Source organism: Peromyscus maniculatus, chromosome 1 (assembly GCF_049852395.1).
Source record: "Peromyscus maniculatus bairdii isolate BWxNUB_F1_BW_parent chromosome 1, HU_Pman_BW_mat_3.1, whole genome shotgun sequence".
NCBI lineage: Eukaryota > Metazoa > Chordata > Mammalia > Rodentia > Cricetidae > Peromyscus > Peromyscus maniculatus.
Genome location: NC_134852.1, coordinates 32,885,584 through 32,899,720, shown reverse-complemented (window position 1 = coordinate 32,899,720; position 14,137 = coordinate 32,885,584). Strand labels below are relative to the sequence as shown.

The 14,137-nt window shown below is 52.5% G+C and overlaps 1 protein-coding gene across 1 annotated transcript in view; it reads left to right on the top strand.

Moving 5' to 3' along the window:
• The window catches only part of Dedd2 (death effector domain containing 2), a 15,469-nt gene extending 1,332 nt beyond the window's left edge, over positions 1-14,137 (top strand). The window contains exons 3-5 of the mRNA XM_076573871.1: positions 921-1,040; positions 5,127-5,276; positions 13,019-14,137. Of these exons, the coding sequence (XP_076429986.1) occupies positions 921-1,040; positions 5,127-5,276; positions 13,019-13,410 (662 nt within the window). The 3' untranslated portion in view covers positions 13,411-14,137. The remainder of the gene's footprint in view (positions 1-920; positions 1,041-5,126; positions 5,277-13,018) is intronic.

Below are 14,137 nucleotides of genomic sequence, written 5' to 3'. Positions count from 1 at the left end.
CAGAGGTAAACCTTCCATATGAACTGTCACCTTATCGCCTGCTACCGCACCGAGAAAACAACAGGCTCAGAGAAGTTACCTTGTTGCATGGGAGAACTTCATGTTGGCCACAGAGGAAATAAGACCAAGATGTCCGTTCTCTGAAGCTTGCATTAGTAGAGGGAGTCAATTAATAATAATAATAATAATAAAAAAAGGAACTTGGCTTTAGATACAGTCATAGATTGAGTGAGATGGATCAAAAAGAGAGGAGGTGGCCCTAAACTGGGTAACGATGAAGGAATTCTCTTCTAAGAAAATGGCGTTGTAAATGGGGGTGTGGAGCATGAACATACATCACACACATAACATATGTAGCAAGTAAGGGGACCAGGATTCAAACCTGCCTGTCCTGTCTCCAGGGTTGAGGCCCTTGATCCCTGGGCAGGAAGGGAAGAGTGGGAGGGGTCAGGTAGCAGGAGGCCTGTGTATAGGTAGGCTGTTGGGCTCTTTCTTGGTAGATACAGTACGGCGGTTGGGGAGGGGTGACTATGAGCTTTCCTGTCCCATAATAAGCCTGTAGGATTTGCGTGAACAGAAGGGCACCTCTAGGGGTAGACTGTCTGATTTTGGAAAAATATGTCCGAGTGTCAGGCTCTAGAAGAGAGGCAGGCAGAAAGGCATGCCTGTATCTGGGGGCTCCCGAGCAAGCCAGGAGCAGATGGGGTATGCAGGAACCCATGGGTTGGGCAGCCCCATGAGTACTGTGTCCTGGGAGGCCTCTGAGCAACCTGTGGACAAGGGGTGCTTGAGAAGGAGGGGGTGTTTGGGTGTGACCTGAGGGCCAGGGTTAGGCATCCTGTGGTCCAGGCTTTCTTCCTAGGAGGCTAGGCCTGGGAGGTAGGGAAGGTGGGAATACGTCTTCCGTTCTCTTTCCCCAGTGTCCCCTGAGCGATACAGTTATGGCAGTTCCGGCTCTTCTTCCGAAAGGACAGAGGGCAGTTGCCGGCGCCGGCGACAGTCGAGCAGTTCTGATTCTCAGCCGAGTCAGTGGGACACAGGTGAGCCCACTGGGTGGGTAGGGTGATGGTGTCCTGTCTTCTTCTCAAACCGTGATAACCTCCTGCATCCTGGCCCAACAAGGGAATGGCCTGAAGGGTCATTCTGTCTGTTTGCAGTGTGTCTGTGTTTATTATTGCTATAGGAAGAAGCATGTGTCCTGAAGCGGCAGAGTTATGTCACAGGGACTCACGTTTCACTCAAATGGCATCATGTTGAGGCATGTGACCTGGCAGCCTTGGCTGGCCACATTTCTGAGATTTATTTTATGGCGAATGCCTTTCATTAGTTCAATTACTATATTCCAGTCTATGTACATAATCCCTTTCCCCCTAATTTTTAATTATGTAAAGTCTCAAACATCCAGAGAAGTTAAGATGGTACAGAGAATATCTTCACTTGAATTCAGGGATCACTAACATTCTGCCACTGTAGTGTGTGTGTGTGTGTGTGTGTGTGTGTGTGTGTGTGTGTGTGTGTGTAAAATTCTGAGGTTTCTGTTGAGCTCTTGGGTAGTGAATTACAGACATCAGTAGACTTGCCTCTGAATTAGCTGTCATAATTTGAGAATAAGTTTTCCTCTGCTGTTTCAAGATCATTATCACACACACATATGGTCTACTTTCAGACTTCTTAAGGTCTGTGAGGTTTCAGAGTCTGTTTATATTGTTTGTTGTGTATGCAACTTAAAAAAACAAACAAACCCTAATGATTATTATTTTGAGATGGAGTCTCATCCTGTAGCCAAGGCTGGCTTGGAATTCACTTTGTATGTACCCCAGAGTTACTACCTACAACTAGAGCAGTGGTTCTCAACCTGTGGGTCATGATCCCTTTGAAGGGTTGTCAAATGACCCTCTCACAGGAATCACCCAAGACCATCAGAAAACACAGCTATTTACACTATGATTTGTAACAGTAGCAAAATTATGGTTAGGAAGTAGCAACGAAAATGATTGTATGGTTGAGGGTCACCACAACATAAGGAACTGTGTTAAAGGATCACAGCACTAGGAAGGTTGAGAACCACTGAACTAGAGGCAATCCTCCAGCCTCATCCTTCCCAGTATTGGAATCAGAGCTGTGAGCCGCCATGCCCAACTGGCATGCAGTGGTCTTCTAACCTCTATAGAATAGAAACTTCTTCCTTACAGGCAGACAGATGGACTGATGGACCTGTCTACCTTCTTTTCTTCTGGGGCTGGACCTGGGACCTCGGTCTCCTGTATGCTGCTGACTGCCCTCCCTCTGTACCTCTAAACCCCAACTCCACCCCTCCTCCCCTGCCCAGAGTGTTGTGACTTGTCCACCTACAGGGCTGCTTGGTGTGCACACCATTCTGATTGCTTCTGGTTGTCACATGATGGTGTCCTTCTCTTGTCTCTCGGTCCTCCTGTGGAGTGGGAATTAGGTGCAAAGGATTGGTTAGATTGGGGTGACACGTTTTTGGCTGGAATGCTCCTTGATCAGTGCGGTCTCCTTGTGTTGGTGCCTGTCATGAAGTTTTCACTGAAATAGAGACATGTCGTCAGTTGGCTCTGGCCCAATGTGTATGTTGTGAAGTGACTGCTTTGGGGGGTGGGGTGTATTGATGTGTGATGTGCTTATATGTGTATCTGTGTGTGGGTCCACGTTCACTGTGTGCGTGTCTGTGGGGAGGCTAGACGTGTGTGGAGAAGCACTAGCTGTCTTGCTCATTCACACTCTGTTTATGGGACAGGGTCTCTGGCTGACCCTAGAGCCAGCTTGCCCTGGGAATCCTGTCTCTGCCTCCTGAGCACTGGGGCTACAGGCGGGCCTCCAAGCATATGCTGATATGCTGCCTGGGCAGCAGGCACATTATCCACCCGCGAGGCTCAGTGAAGAGATGTAACTTTCTTGCAATGGTTAGTAGTGTATAAGATGATGCTCTGTAGCTTGCTCTGCACTCAGTTGTCCCTGGACAGGGGCGGGGTAGCGGTGGTGTAAGATCATTCTGTGAACGCTGCCTGAACCATTTACCATACCAGTGTTTGTAAACGGTGACTCACTTGTTTATCTGCTTGTTTGTTTGGCACTTTTCCACAAAAATCAACTTGAAACAGGTTCTCACTTGCCCAGATCCCCTTGCTTCAGCCTACCTAGTAGCTGAGATTACTGTTTTGTGCCATGAGGCTGGAACATTGAGTAATTTAAACAATGTAATGTTTTTGTTTTTAAATAGTTTCTGTGTTTATGGTGCTAGAGATTAAACCCAGGGCTCTGTTCATTCTAGGCAGGGCTGCTATCACTAAGCTCTGCCCCCAGAGCCTCGTGGTGGGATTTTAGACAGGAGCTCTACAGTCGAGCTGCTCTCCAGCCCTTCTTTTCTCTTTCCAATTTAACACAGGGTATCACTAAGTAGTCCCGGCTGGCCTGAAACTCAGAGGAGCTGCACCTGCCTCTGCCTCCTGAGTGCTGGAATCAGAGGCGTGTGCACACGGCCTGCCTCTGTTTACTTTGTTATGGTCAATTAGTCACTCTTGCCAGCATTGAGGCTGCTTGGGCTCTGTCCTGTGGACATGTCTGCATCACTCTCTGCATGCTCTGTACTTTATGACATTCCAGAGTGTCCTGGGTACTTCTCACCCGCAAAGTCATCTGCTTGTCAGGAGCCTGGTTTCTGTTAGAGCCTCAATATTTAGAGACCAATAGCTGCTGGTGGTGTGTGCCCTGCTTCTCAGCTGCATGGGAAAGCGGATGAAAACGTTCCTCCGAGCTGGGTTTGGTGGCCCGTGCCTGTAATCCTTGAGGCTTTTAAATTTGCTTTTAATTATGTGTATGTTTTGGGTTTGTACGCTTGAGTGCTGGTCCCCAAGGAGTCCAGAAGAAGGTGTCGGTTACGATACAGCCGCAGTCACTCGTGGTTTCAGGTCTCTTCAGGCAGGTGTGCTGGGGACTGAACTTGCGCCCTAACTGCTGAGCTGTCTCCTGGGCCCCTGGCTTTTTTCTTCCATGGTGGAAATCTTGGTGTTGATGCTGGAATGGGTTTACTTCCTTTTTTTACAATAGTAGTGAGGTGACACCAGATTTTATCTGGAGAGGTTCATTTGTTCCTGATGTATTCTTCTAGGACGTGCAGGGGGAGGAACATGTAAGGAACATTCTGATTTCCTCTTGTCTGCCAAGAGTTGCAAACTATACACATTTGTTTTATTACATCTTTTCCTCCTTCCTTTTTTGTAAATTTTTCCAACTCCATTTTCCTTTAAGATCTTAATGCTTGTGTGTGTGTGTGTGTGTGTGTGTGTGTGTGTGTATTTGTTTGTGTGCGCGCGCACTGAGCTCACTTGCATGCACATGCTGTGGGGGTTCGTGGCGCACACATATGAATGTAGAGCACAGCTCTGTGGAGTGGCCTCTCTTTCCCCCTTCATGTGGTTCTAGAGATTGAACTCTGGTCACGGTTCTGAGCAGCAAGCTCCTTTTCCCACTGCGCCGTCTCTGCAGCTCTTTTTGGTGATCTTTTGGTTGTAAGGCACCGTTTTGTTGTCTAGTCCACACTGGAATTCCTTGATCTTCTAACTCAGCCTCATTCTCCACTGTCAGCATCCATTGGATGAAGCACAAGATCGGTTTGTATTTATTCTGAGGGAGAGTGTGTGCGTGCGTGCGTGCGTTAGATAACACTCTACCACTGAGCTATATCCTCAGCTTCTCTTTTTTGGGTTGGGGGATTGGGGGTAAGAAGTTAAGACAGAGTCTCTTAGAGCCAGGCTGGCCTTGAACTCCTAATCCTTCTGCTTGTACCCCAAGTACTGAGATTACAGGTGTGTGCCACTGTACTCTGCTTTTTCCTGAGAAATGATGGGGTCATACCAGTTCTGCTGTGAACATGTCGGCCCCTCTAGGGTCAGACCTGCAAGGGTCTACTGTGTAGTGGCTTATGCACGTTCACCCTTACAGATAATGGTAGGTGGCCCCTCTTCTAGACCCCTCTTCTAGACAAGACCACTCGTAGAAGGCTCCCCCACAGGCTCACTGCACCAAGAGAAGCCTTCTGCTTCTCCTGAACACCCCCTTGGTATTCTTTCTTCCTGGTCCTGAGCTGGTTCTCCTCTGTCCTTCAGGCTCCCCTCCAACCAAACGGCAGCGTCGGAGTCGGGGCCGCCCTAGCAGTGGTGCCAGGCGGCGGAGAAGAGTGGGCCCAGCAGTCACACAGCAGCAGCAGCAGCAGCAGGATCTGAGCAGGCCCTCATCAGAGGGCAAAGTGACCTGTGGTAAGTACCCGTGGGCCTGGACAGCACTTGTGCCCATGGTGGACTACACAGTTGGAGGGTGAGCCATACTGCATTCATCTGGGATTCTTGACTTCTTTGGTGCTGTTTGGTGAAGGATCCAATCACACACACTCACACACACACACACACACACACACACACACACACACACACACACACGGGCTACATATGCAGCCTTTTCTGATTCAGTGAAGCGTGTGGTGGGGATAGAGAATTGAGTAATCCAGGTCAGGCTGCCAAGTTGCCAAGTTACATCTTAGCCTTGTTTTTTTTTTTAGAGACAGGGTCTCACTAGGTAGCCCTGGGTATCCTGGAATTCACTCTGTAGACCAGGCTGGCCTCAGACTCACAGAGTTCCTCCTTCCTTTACCTCCTGAGTGCTGAGCTTAAATTAAAGAAGCTGCCAGACCTTGGGCAGGTGACTGCGTGGGGTGAGGATCATGTTTTCACATCTGTACAGTGAGATAATAATGGTCCTGCCTCGAGCTGCCGTCAGAATAGACAGTCAGCCACATAATCCACTTGGAAAAGTGCCTGGTACAAGCCACGTGTGTGTGTGTGTGTGTGTGTGTGTGTGTGTGTGTGTGTGTGTGTGTGTGTGTGTGTGTGTGTGGTTTGCTGTCTAGGGCTTGTAGCAGGGATGCCCTGTCCCTGTAGAGCTGACCTTGCAGCTGAGCTGAGTGATAGTCCATTGGAACTGGGATTGCTGAGGCAATGGGAGATGCTGTCCAGGGCTGGTGGGGAGGCCAGCCAGGCCCTAGCAGAAGGCTGGGCAGCTACAACATGGTTGGGAGTCTGGATTTTTGTCCATGCTTCTAGTTTCATTGTTTTCCCTCTCTGTGTTTAGATAGGCTTTTGTTATGACCCACACTTGCCTGGTACTCACTATAGAGTCCCAAAGCTGGCCTTGACCTTGGAATCCTGTGTCTAGGCTGTGGGAACACGGGTGAGGGAAACAGCAGCCAGGCTGATGTGCCACAGAGGCAGTGGGGTACAGGAGGACCCTCCAGTCTCTGAAGAGGTACTGCTCTCAGGACGAGCTTGAGGAAGCTGGAGAAGGAACTGGGATGTGGCCCTGTATGACCTCTGCAGTGTCCAGTGGGGTCGAGTGTTGGAAGCAGAGTCTTTGTGGGTGGAGACAGGGGCCTTGGAGATCTAGATTTTATTCTGGGTTGTAGCAGCCCCAGAGTGGTTCACTTACCATTTCTTTCACATAGTTTTTCTCATTGAGCGTCTCTTCTTCATCAGGCATTGAGGACACAGAATTAGACCAGGTTGGGAAGTCCCTGGCTTCTAGGAGTTTACATGGTAGTGTGTTAAGTGGATAACCAAAATACACCAAGGTACCATGGGATCTTAGCTGGCACAAAGCCAGGGATGGGCCAAGTGCTCTGATGGGCCTGCAGGGACACCCTTGTGGAGAGACGGAGGCCAAGGGGTGCTAGGAGGGGTCCTCAGTGGGGTGTCGTCAGGTGAGTAGCCAGTACACTCGGAAGGGGCTCCTAGAAGCTGGAGGTTACAGACAGTGGCCGACATGCTTAGGCCAGGGATGGGGTAGGCACAGAAGCTGGAGAATGGGCTCTTCTGAATCTGTAGGACCCGCAGGAGGCCTTGGCCTGGGATGCCTCTTCCCATCCACGGAGCAAGCACAGTGTCACACCTGCCCCTCCTATTGCCGTGTGGCCTCCCAGGCAGTGGGTGTTGCCCTCACTTCAGAGATGAGGTGGCAGATACCTGTGCCAGGAGCACAGAGCATAGCCAGCCCATGTCCTTCCGAGGGGCTGGCTGCCCAGTGCAGGGAGTCAGGCAATGACCACAGCTACCCAGCTGGCTGGGGAGGTTAGGGAGCCACTGCGCTGAGGGTTGGGGAGAACCTGAGCAGGACCATCCAGGCTTCAAGTCTCTTCCCTGAGGCCAGAAGGTTGTTAGTCAGGGTGTGGCTGGGATTTGAAGGACCATGAAATGCTCATCTGATGCTGAGTCACCAAACAGGGTGGGGCTGGCTTAGGCTCTCCCTGCTTGGGCCCCAGTTCTCTCTTCTGAAGAGTGGGGATGACTTACCTTTAACATGGCAATGAACCTTCCCAGGTCTGACTAAGGAAGGGCTAGGCCATTCTTGCTCCAGCATACTTAAAGTGATTGGCCCCCAGTCAGCTGCCGCCATTGAGAGACAGAACTAAACCACTGGGTGCTTGAGGGAGCGAGAAGGGTAGTTAGGGCCCTGGGTTTGGACACAGGCCCCGAGTCCACATACTTTCCAGGGCCATCCAGTGGACAGTGCTGGGTGTGATACTTGTCTGACCTCCAGTTCTCAAGACAGCTGTTGAAGAAGGGCCTGTGTCCATCATTATGCAAATGTAAGGAAGGGGAAGGGAAGGGGGTCATGGCAACCGAGCTGGGCAGGCGCTCCTCTGCCTGTTCCCTCTGTGTCTGTAGAGTGCCTGCCGGGGCCTTGTTCTCTTGAGCTGTTTTTCTGGTGGGAAGATAAGACAAATCAGAGGTTTCAGACAGGAAGCATCCCACATGGAAAGAGAGCAGGAGCTAAGGCCTGCGTGTGCATGTGCCTGTGGTGGTCACGGTTGGCTCAGAGGCCATGAGGATTTGATGGCGAGATGGGAGAAACTGCTGGGAGTGGAAGCAGGCCAGGCAGGGTCTTGCTGTGGGCACTAGGCAGGTGGCCTCCTGCCTCTGCCTCCTGAGTGCTGGGGTTACAGACATGAGCTGTCAGAGCTGGCTCTGCTCGCTCCTCCCTCCCTCCCTCCCTCCCTCCCTCTCTCCCTCCCTTCCTTCCTTTTTTGGAACTTGCCATATAGCCAAGGTTTGACCTGTACTAACCATCCTGCCTCTGTCTCCAAGCATGTTGTCTCGCCATGCTCAGCTTCCATTTTTGTTTGTGTTTGTTTTCTTGAAACAGGGTTTCTCTCTGTAGCCTGGCTGTCCTGGAACTTGCTCTGTAGACCAGGCCGGCCTGCCTCTGCCTCCCGAGTGCTGGGGTCAGAGGCATGTGCACCACTGCCCGGCCCAGTGTTGAATATGAAAAACATACAACAGATGGGTTGACCTAATAATTCTGCGGCTCTTCACGAGTTGTCCATTATGGCTGATGTCATCTCATGGGTTGTGTGTCTTGCAGTCACCCCAATTGTCATTTGTCTTGTTACTTATTTCATGGACAGATCCAATGTCCTTTTTTTTTTTAGTTTTGGATTTTTAAAATTATTTTTATTTTTTTTTAATTTTGTTGGGATAACACACTTAGCTCAGACTGGCTTGGAACACCGTCTACATATACAAGCCCAAACTGGACTTGAATTTGTGACAATCCCCCTGCCTCATCCTCTTGCATGTGCCACCACTCTGTGCTGATGTTTGTATTTTCCAGGCTCTCTCCTGGGGTCTCAGTGTTTTTTCTTCCCTCAAGAGGCAGTTGCTTACTTTCTTTGAGGTTTGGTAGCTGCCTCTCTTGTCTAGTTCAGTGGGGGATGAAGGAGTTGGCATTCCGAAAGATAACTCTGGAAAAAGACTGGATGACTCCAGTCAGGACACAGCCAGACAACCGGAGTGGGAGCCTGCGGTTGACTCCAGGAGGGCAGTCGCCGGCCCTCACTGTGATGAGTATCTCCAAGGAGGCCACGTGGGCTGTGAGAGTCTGGATCTTTGTCTCCAGCCCACCCCCCAGGAACCCCAAGGGAACTCACCTCAGGGCTCACCTCAGGAACCCGCTCCCTTCATCACCCTGGTCCCACCCAAGAAGCCCTCTCATTTCTGTACCTTTTTCTGTCCCCAAAGTGAGGCAGGAACAAGGAGGTGCTCGAGTCCGTGTGTGTGAGAGGCATGGCCCCACCGTGGCCAAGGTAGGGCTGTTGTAGCCAGCCCCGCCAGGCCATCACTGCAGCCTGAGCCACCAGGCCATCACTGCAGCCCGAGCCAGGCCTGTTGCTTCCTTCCTGAGTGCCTCTCTGCAGCTTCTTCCCGCCAACTCAGCACCCCCGTGAAGCAGCTCCAGTGGTCATCACCAAGGCCAGTGGTCTTGTCCTCACATGTCAGTCGTGCTCGGGGCCCAGTGGTCACCGTGGACCTTTGAGGGTAGTGCCACAGGGAGTCCACTGATGCGTGCAGAGGTGTGGTCACCTCCAGATGTCTGCAGCAAGTTGCTTTGCTGCTAATGACACCAGAGCTCCCAACCCTGCTGCCAGTGGCCTCTGCCTCCTTCCAGCTGCATTGTCCCCTCAGCTGGTGACCGTCCTAAGCTCTCTCTCCTTGCACATTCTGGAATACTCTTCTCTTCCACAAACACTCCTCTTCCTGTTTCTCTGGTTTTCCTGGCTAATCCAGTGTGTCTTCCTCACATTTCACTTCAAGTGCCATTTCCTAGAAAGGAACTCTAGTCTTGCCTATCATTTTCCCTCCTGGCCTTAGAATGCCTTCTAATTACGTGTTTATATGCGCTTGTGTGAGAGGCAGTGGACAGGATTGGGTAGTTAAGAGCTTGGGCTCTGAACGGAGCTGGGCACCTTAGATAGAATTCTGGAGTCGTCTGTCTAGGTGACTCAACCTGTGTGACTCAGCTTCCTCATCCACAAACAGGAGGCACAGCATTGCCTCATAAAGCCGTGGAGATGATCAGAAGGTTTAGGGACATGATGCACGCAGTGCTGGGGCAGCCTGTAGTAGAGGCACTCGGGTGGTGCCTGTTTATACTGGCTCGGGGTCAAGGAGAAGCCTGGGTAGTGAGCAGGTGATTCAGGGCTGGGGTGGAACTATGGCAGGTGGAGCTCACTATGCACTTCCTGTCCTTCTCTTTCCTGTGCTGTGATCTGTTTCCAGGTCAGAGGTAGATTATGGGCTGGTAGAGCATTTCCTTGTCTGTAAACAGCAGTGATTGATGAAAGTACCTAAGGATTAGATGGGCTAAGACAGGAAAAGCCCCCAAGGGTGGGCAGCTTGTCCCTGCCACACCTGTGGCAGGCCTCCTTCATCCTTGGATGCCTGGTACTCTGTTGAGTGAGAGTGTATGGCAGGCATCTCTGTGCTGTCCTCCACACGTGACTGAGTAGATGGATGATTTCAGTGTCCATTCAGTGATCTAGTGCTGTGGAGGAGAATGGTCAGGGAAGGGACTGGCTGGGCTGGAAGTGGGTCCCTTATGCTCTGCTTTGCTGGGTGAGTGTGTGTGATCTGGGCAGAGGAGGTGGGCAGATCATTCTGTGAGGGCATGAGGGGTATTTTGGGGTGGCCAGAAGGCAGGGCATGGGAAGATGGGACAGTAGTTGGGAGAGTTGGAGGAGCTTGACTTAGAGACACAGTAGAGAGGTGAGGGCCTGGGTGGGAGCCATGTGGATGGAGAGGTGGGTTTTGAAATCAGTTCCTGATTCTGTGGCCTTCTGGGTGCTGGAAGCCTGAGTCAGGCACTGTAGCAGTTGCTTCATTGACTCCTCGTGACCACCATGCAGCAGGGACCTCTTGCTTGTGTTTTTCAGATGGGGAAACAGGCTCAGAGAGGTGAGGTCACATGCCCGAGGCCCCACAGCTAGAGTATGGCAGAGCTGGGACTCACTTTCAGGTCTGTGGGACTCTACCAGCTGCCTCTGGCTCTGCCTCTACCCAGCCCTGCGTGGCCTTGGGCAGGTTCTGTTTCTCCCACTCCCCCAGTCCCTACCCTCAGCGGGGAAGATGTGGCCAGAGGCTTATAGGAGTCAAGGATGGGGCCCAGAGGATGGAGGTAGCTGGGTCCAAGAGGAGGCCTGGGAGCTGAGGCTGGCCTGACTTCTCTGGGTTCCCCTGAAGGCACAAAGAGGAAGGGTTTGGGGTGGGGGGAGGAAGTGAGTGTGGTAAGAAGTCATCTGGGGTTCTGGGGACCCGCCTTCTACTTTCCGCTCTCTGCTGAACTGCCGTGAAAGGTGACAGGAGCCCACAATGCTAAGACTCATCCTCCTAGGGCTTTGGTTTCCCGTTGGGTTGAAGGTGGCCCCTGACCTCAGGGTTGGGCATGCCCAGTGTCAGTCACTTGGCATTGCACAGCTGTGGTTTCAGGAGCATCCAGCGTGCCATGGCCTCACCAGCGTGCCATGGCCTCACCAGCGTGCCATGGCCTCACCAGCGTGCCATGGCCTCACCAGTGGCTCCTAGCTTTCTGCCCACTCTTCTTTTACCTTCTCTTTAACAGCTCTTCAGGCAGAGGTGCCCTGCTCTAGGTGGGACCTGTGTTGGCAGAGGCTCCGACTTGCCCTGAGGTACAGCAATGGTCTAATGTCTCATGGCTCCGATGGTTTCTATTCTTGGAGACGCGTGCTGTGGAATCTAGGAGGCTCTGCCAGGCTGTGTGACTTTGGGCTGGTCACTTCGCTCCTGTTTGCTTCCACTTCCTCATCTGCAAATGGGGTCGATAGGGCCTGCCTGACAGGGTTGTTTTTGAGTTGAGTTCTGTGACTTAGGCACTTGGGGTCCAGGATGTTTGGCAGTTATCAGTGTTCTAGAAGTGTTGGCTGCCGTGGTTCCCAAGCACAGCTGGACCTTGCCCAGCTGTGCCAGGTATGAAGAGGCAGCACTGAACAGCTTCCCACGGGGATGTGGATGAGAAGTGATGAGCCTGAACTCATGCTGGCATGGACTCTTTAGAAGCCCTGTCCTTGTCCCCTGGGCAGAGCTGCCACCTCCTTTGGGCAGATGTAGGTGGTGGATAAGTAACAGAAACACACCTCAGAGTGTTTCAGTGAGAGTGGGAACTAATGGTGGCGCCTGCCGGTCTTGTTGGCGGTGCCTGCCATTCCTGTTGGCGGTGCCTGCCATTCCTGTTGGCGGTGCCTGCCGGTCCTGTTGGCGGTACCTGCCGATCCTGATGGTGGTACCTGCCATTCCTGATGGTGGTACCTGCCATTTCCTGATGGTTCTTCCTGATACATAATGAACTCAGGGGTCTCCTTCCCTCTTTCTTTGGCCCTGTGAGGGCTTCATTCTCCTCCCTGGGTGACCCAGCGGCCCTTAGCAGCCTTGGGCTTACTATTCTGTCATCTTACGGTCTGTGGAAAGAGTACTGTACCCTCAGCAGAGCCTGGTCTGTTGTGCTTTGCTGAGACCCCTTGCCCCCTGGAGCTTGCTGGGAGGATGGGCTGTTTGTTTGATCAGGGACTCTCAATGTGTGAGAGGTGGTGTGAGGCTGGCTGCCGAAAGCCAGGTACTTTGGCTTATGCACTGGTTCATTCACAAACAGTCACAAATACTGAGTACCAGCTCTACCCCAGGGTGTGTGCCTGAGCAATGTACAGGTCCTTCAGGGTGTTGCTATCAGGGGAACTCAGGATGCCGCTGCTAGGGCGGGTTAGAAGATGACACGTACCTTTGGGAAAACCAGGCTGGGTCTGGGGAGCTGAATGTGCTGCAGGAGAGTGAGGTGAGGTGGTGGGTGGATCTAGATGGAGTAGGCTTAATCTGGGTGGGCCTTGCTGGGAGGGGGCACTGGAGCAAAGAACTGTAGGAACTGGGGAAAGAATACCCCTCAGTGGGGAGAGGCAGTGTTGAGCTGGATGGAGTCTGCCAGGTGATTCAGGGAGCGGTGAGGAGGTGTTGAAATTGGAGAGAGGATACAGTATCTCAGAAGTAGCCCATCAGGCCTCCTAGAGAGGAGTAGGTGTCCAGACTTCCTTAGTGTGGCAGTGGGAAGCGGGCAGGGCAGAGGGAAAAGGAACTGTGGTGTCCACTGATGAGCTGCTCCTTCTCCGCAGACATCCGGCTTCGGGTTCGAGCAGAATACTGCGAGCATGGGCCAGCCTTGGAGCAGGGCGTGGCATCCAGGAGACCGCAGGCCCTGGCCCGGCAGCTGGATGTGTTCGGACAGGCCACTGCTGTGCTGCGCTCAAGGGACCTGGGCTCTGTGGTGTGTGACATCAAGTTCTCAGAGCTCTCCTACCTGGACGCCTTCTGGGGTGACTATCTGAGTGGTGCCCTGCTGCAGGCCCTTCGGGGTGTGTTCCTGACTGAGGCCCTGCGGGAGGCTGTGGGCCGCGAGGCTGTCCGCTTGCTGGTCAGTGTGGACGAGGCTGACTATGAGGCTGGCCGGCGCCGCCTGTTACTGATGGAGGAGGAAGGGAGTCGGCGTGGGACAGAGGCATCCTGATCTTGGATCTGGCAGGACTGACCCCACTTCCAAGTCTCCGGGCCACCTTCTTCCCTGGAAGATGACCATCTTGCCCCCAGACGACTGTCGCTTCAGCAGCTCTGAGGACTGCCTCAGGTTTGCAGGTTCCTGACAGCCTCTCCTGTAGGGTGTGGGCTTTGAGGCATAAACCACTTCCAGCTGCTTCCTTCCCAAACTCCCCCACTCCTGGGTGGATTCCTTCAGCCTTGGGGGCCAGGTTTGCTGAGCCCCAAAGCAAAAAGGCATAGCCAGAGTCACCAAAGCTCCCTGAACATCATGTCACTCACCTTGGGCTGATGCTGGCTGGCCCCACACACTTTAGCCTAAGGGCTTTTCTCTCAGGATCTCAGATTTTACTGTCCCCATCAGGGCTTCAGTCACAGCAGTGTGTCCTGGAGCTGGGGTGCCTGTGGGCTTGCTCACCTTGCCCATCTAACCAGCCAGGGCTCTGCCTGCTGTCCACACAGACACCCAACTCTCATCACCTTCCCCTGCTCCCTGGAGCTCCATGCAGACTTACCCTTGGACTCTTTTGACAAAGTATCACATGGGTTTTGTGGCCACATCCATTCGAGGTCAGCATTGTCTACAGAGCTAGGGCCAGAACCAGCCACTCTCAAGGGAAGGCAAAGACTTGGCCGATGGCAAGATGTTTTACAAATCGCACCAATAAAACTGCCCTGGAAAGGGCATAGGTGGGCATCAA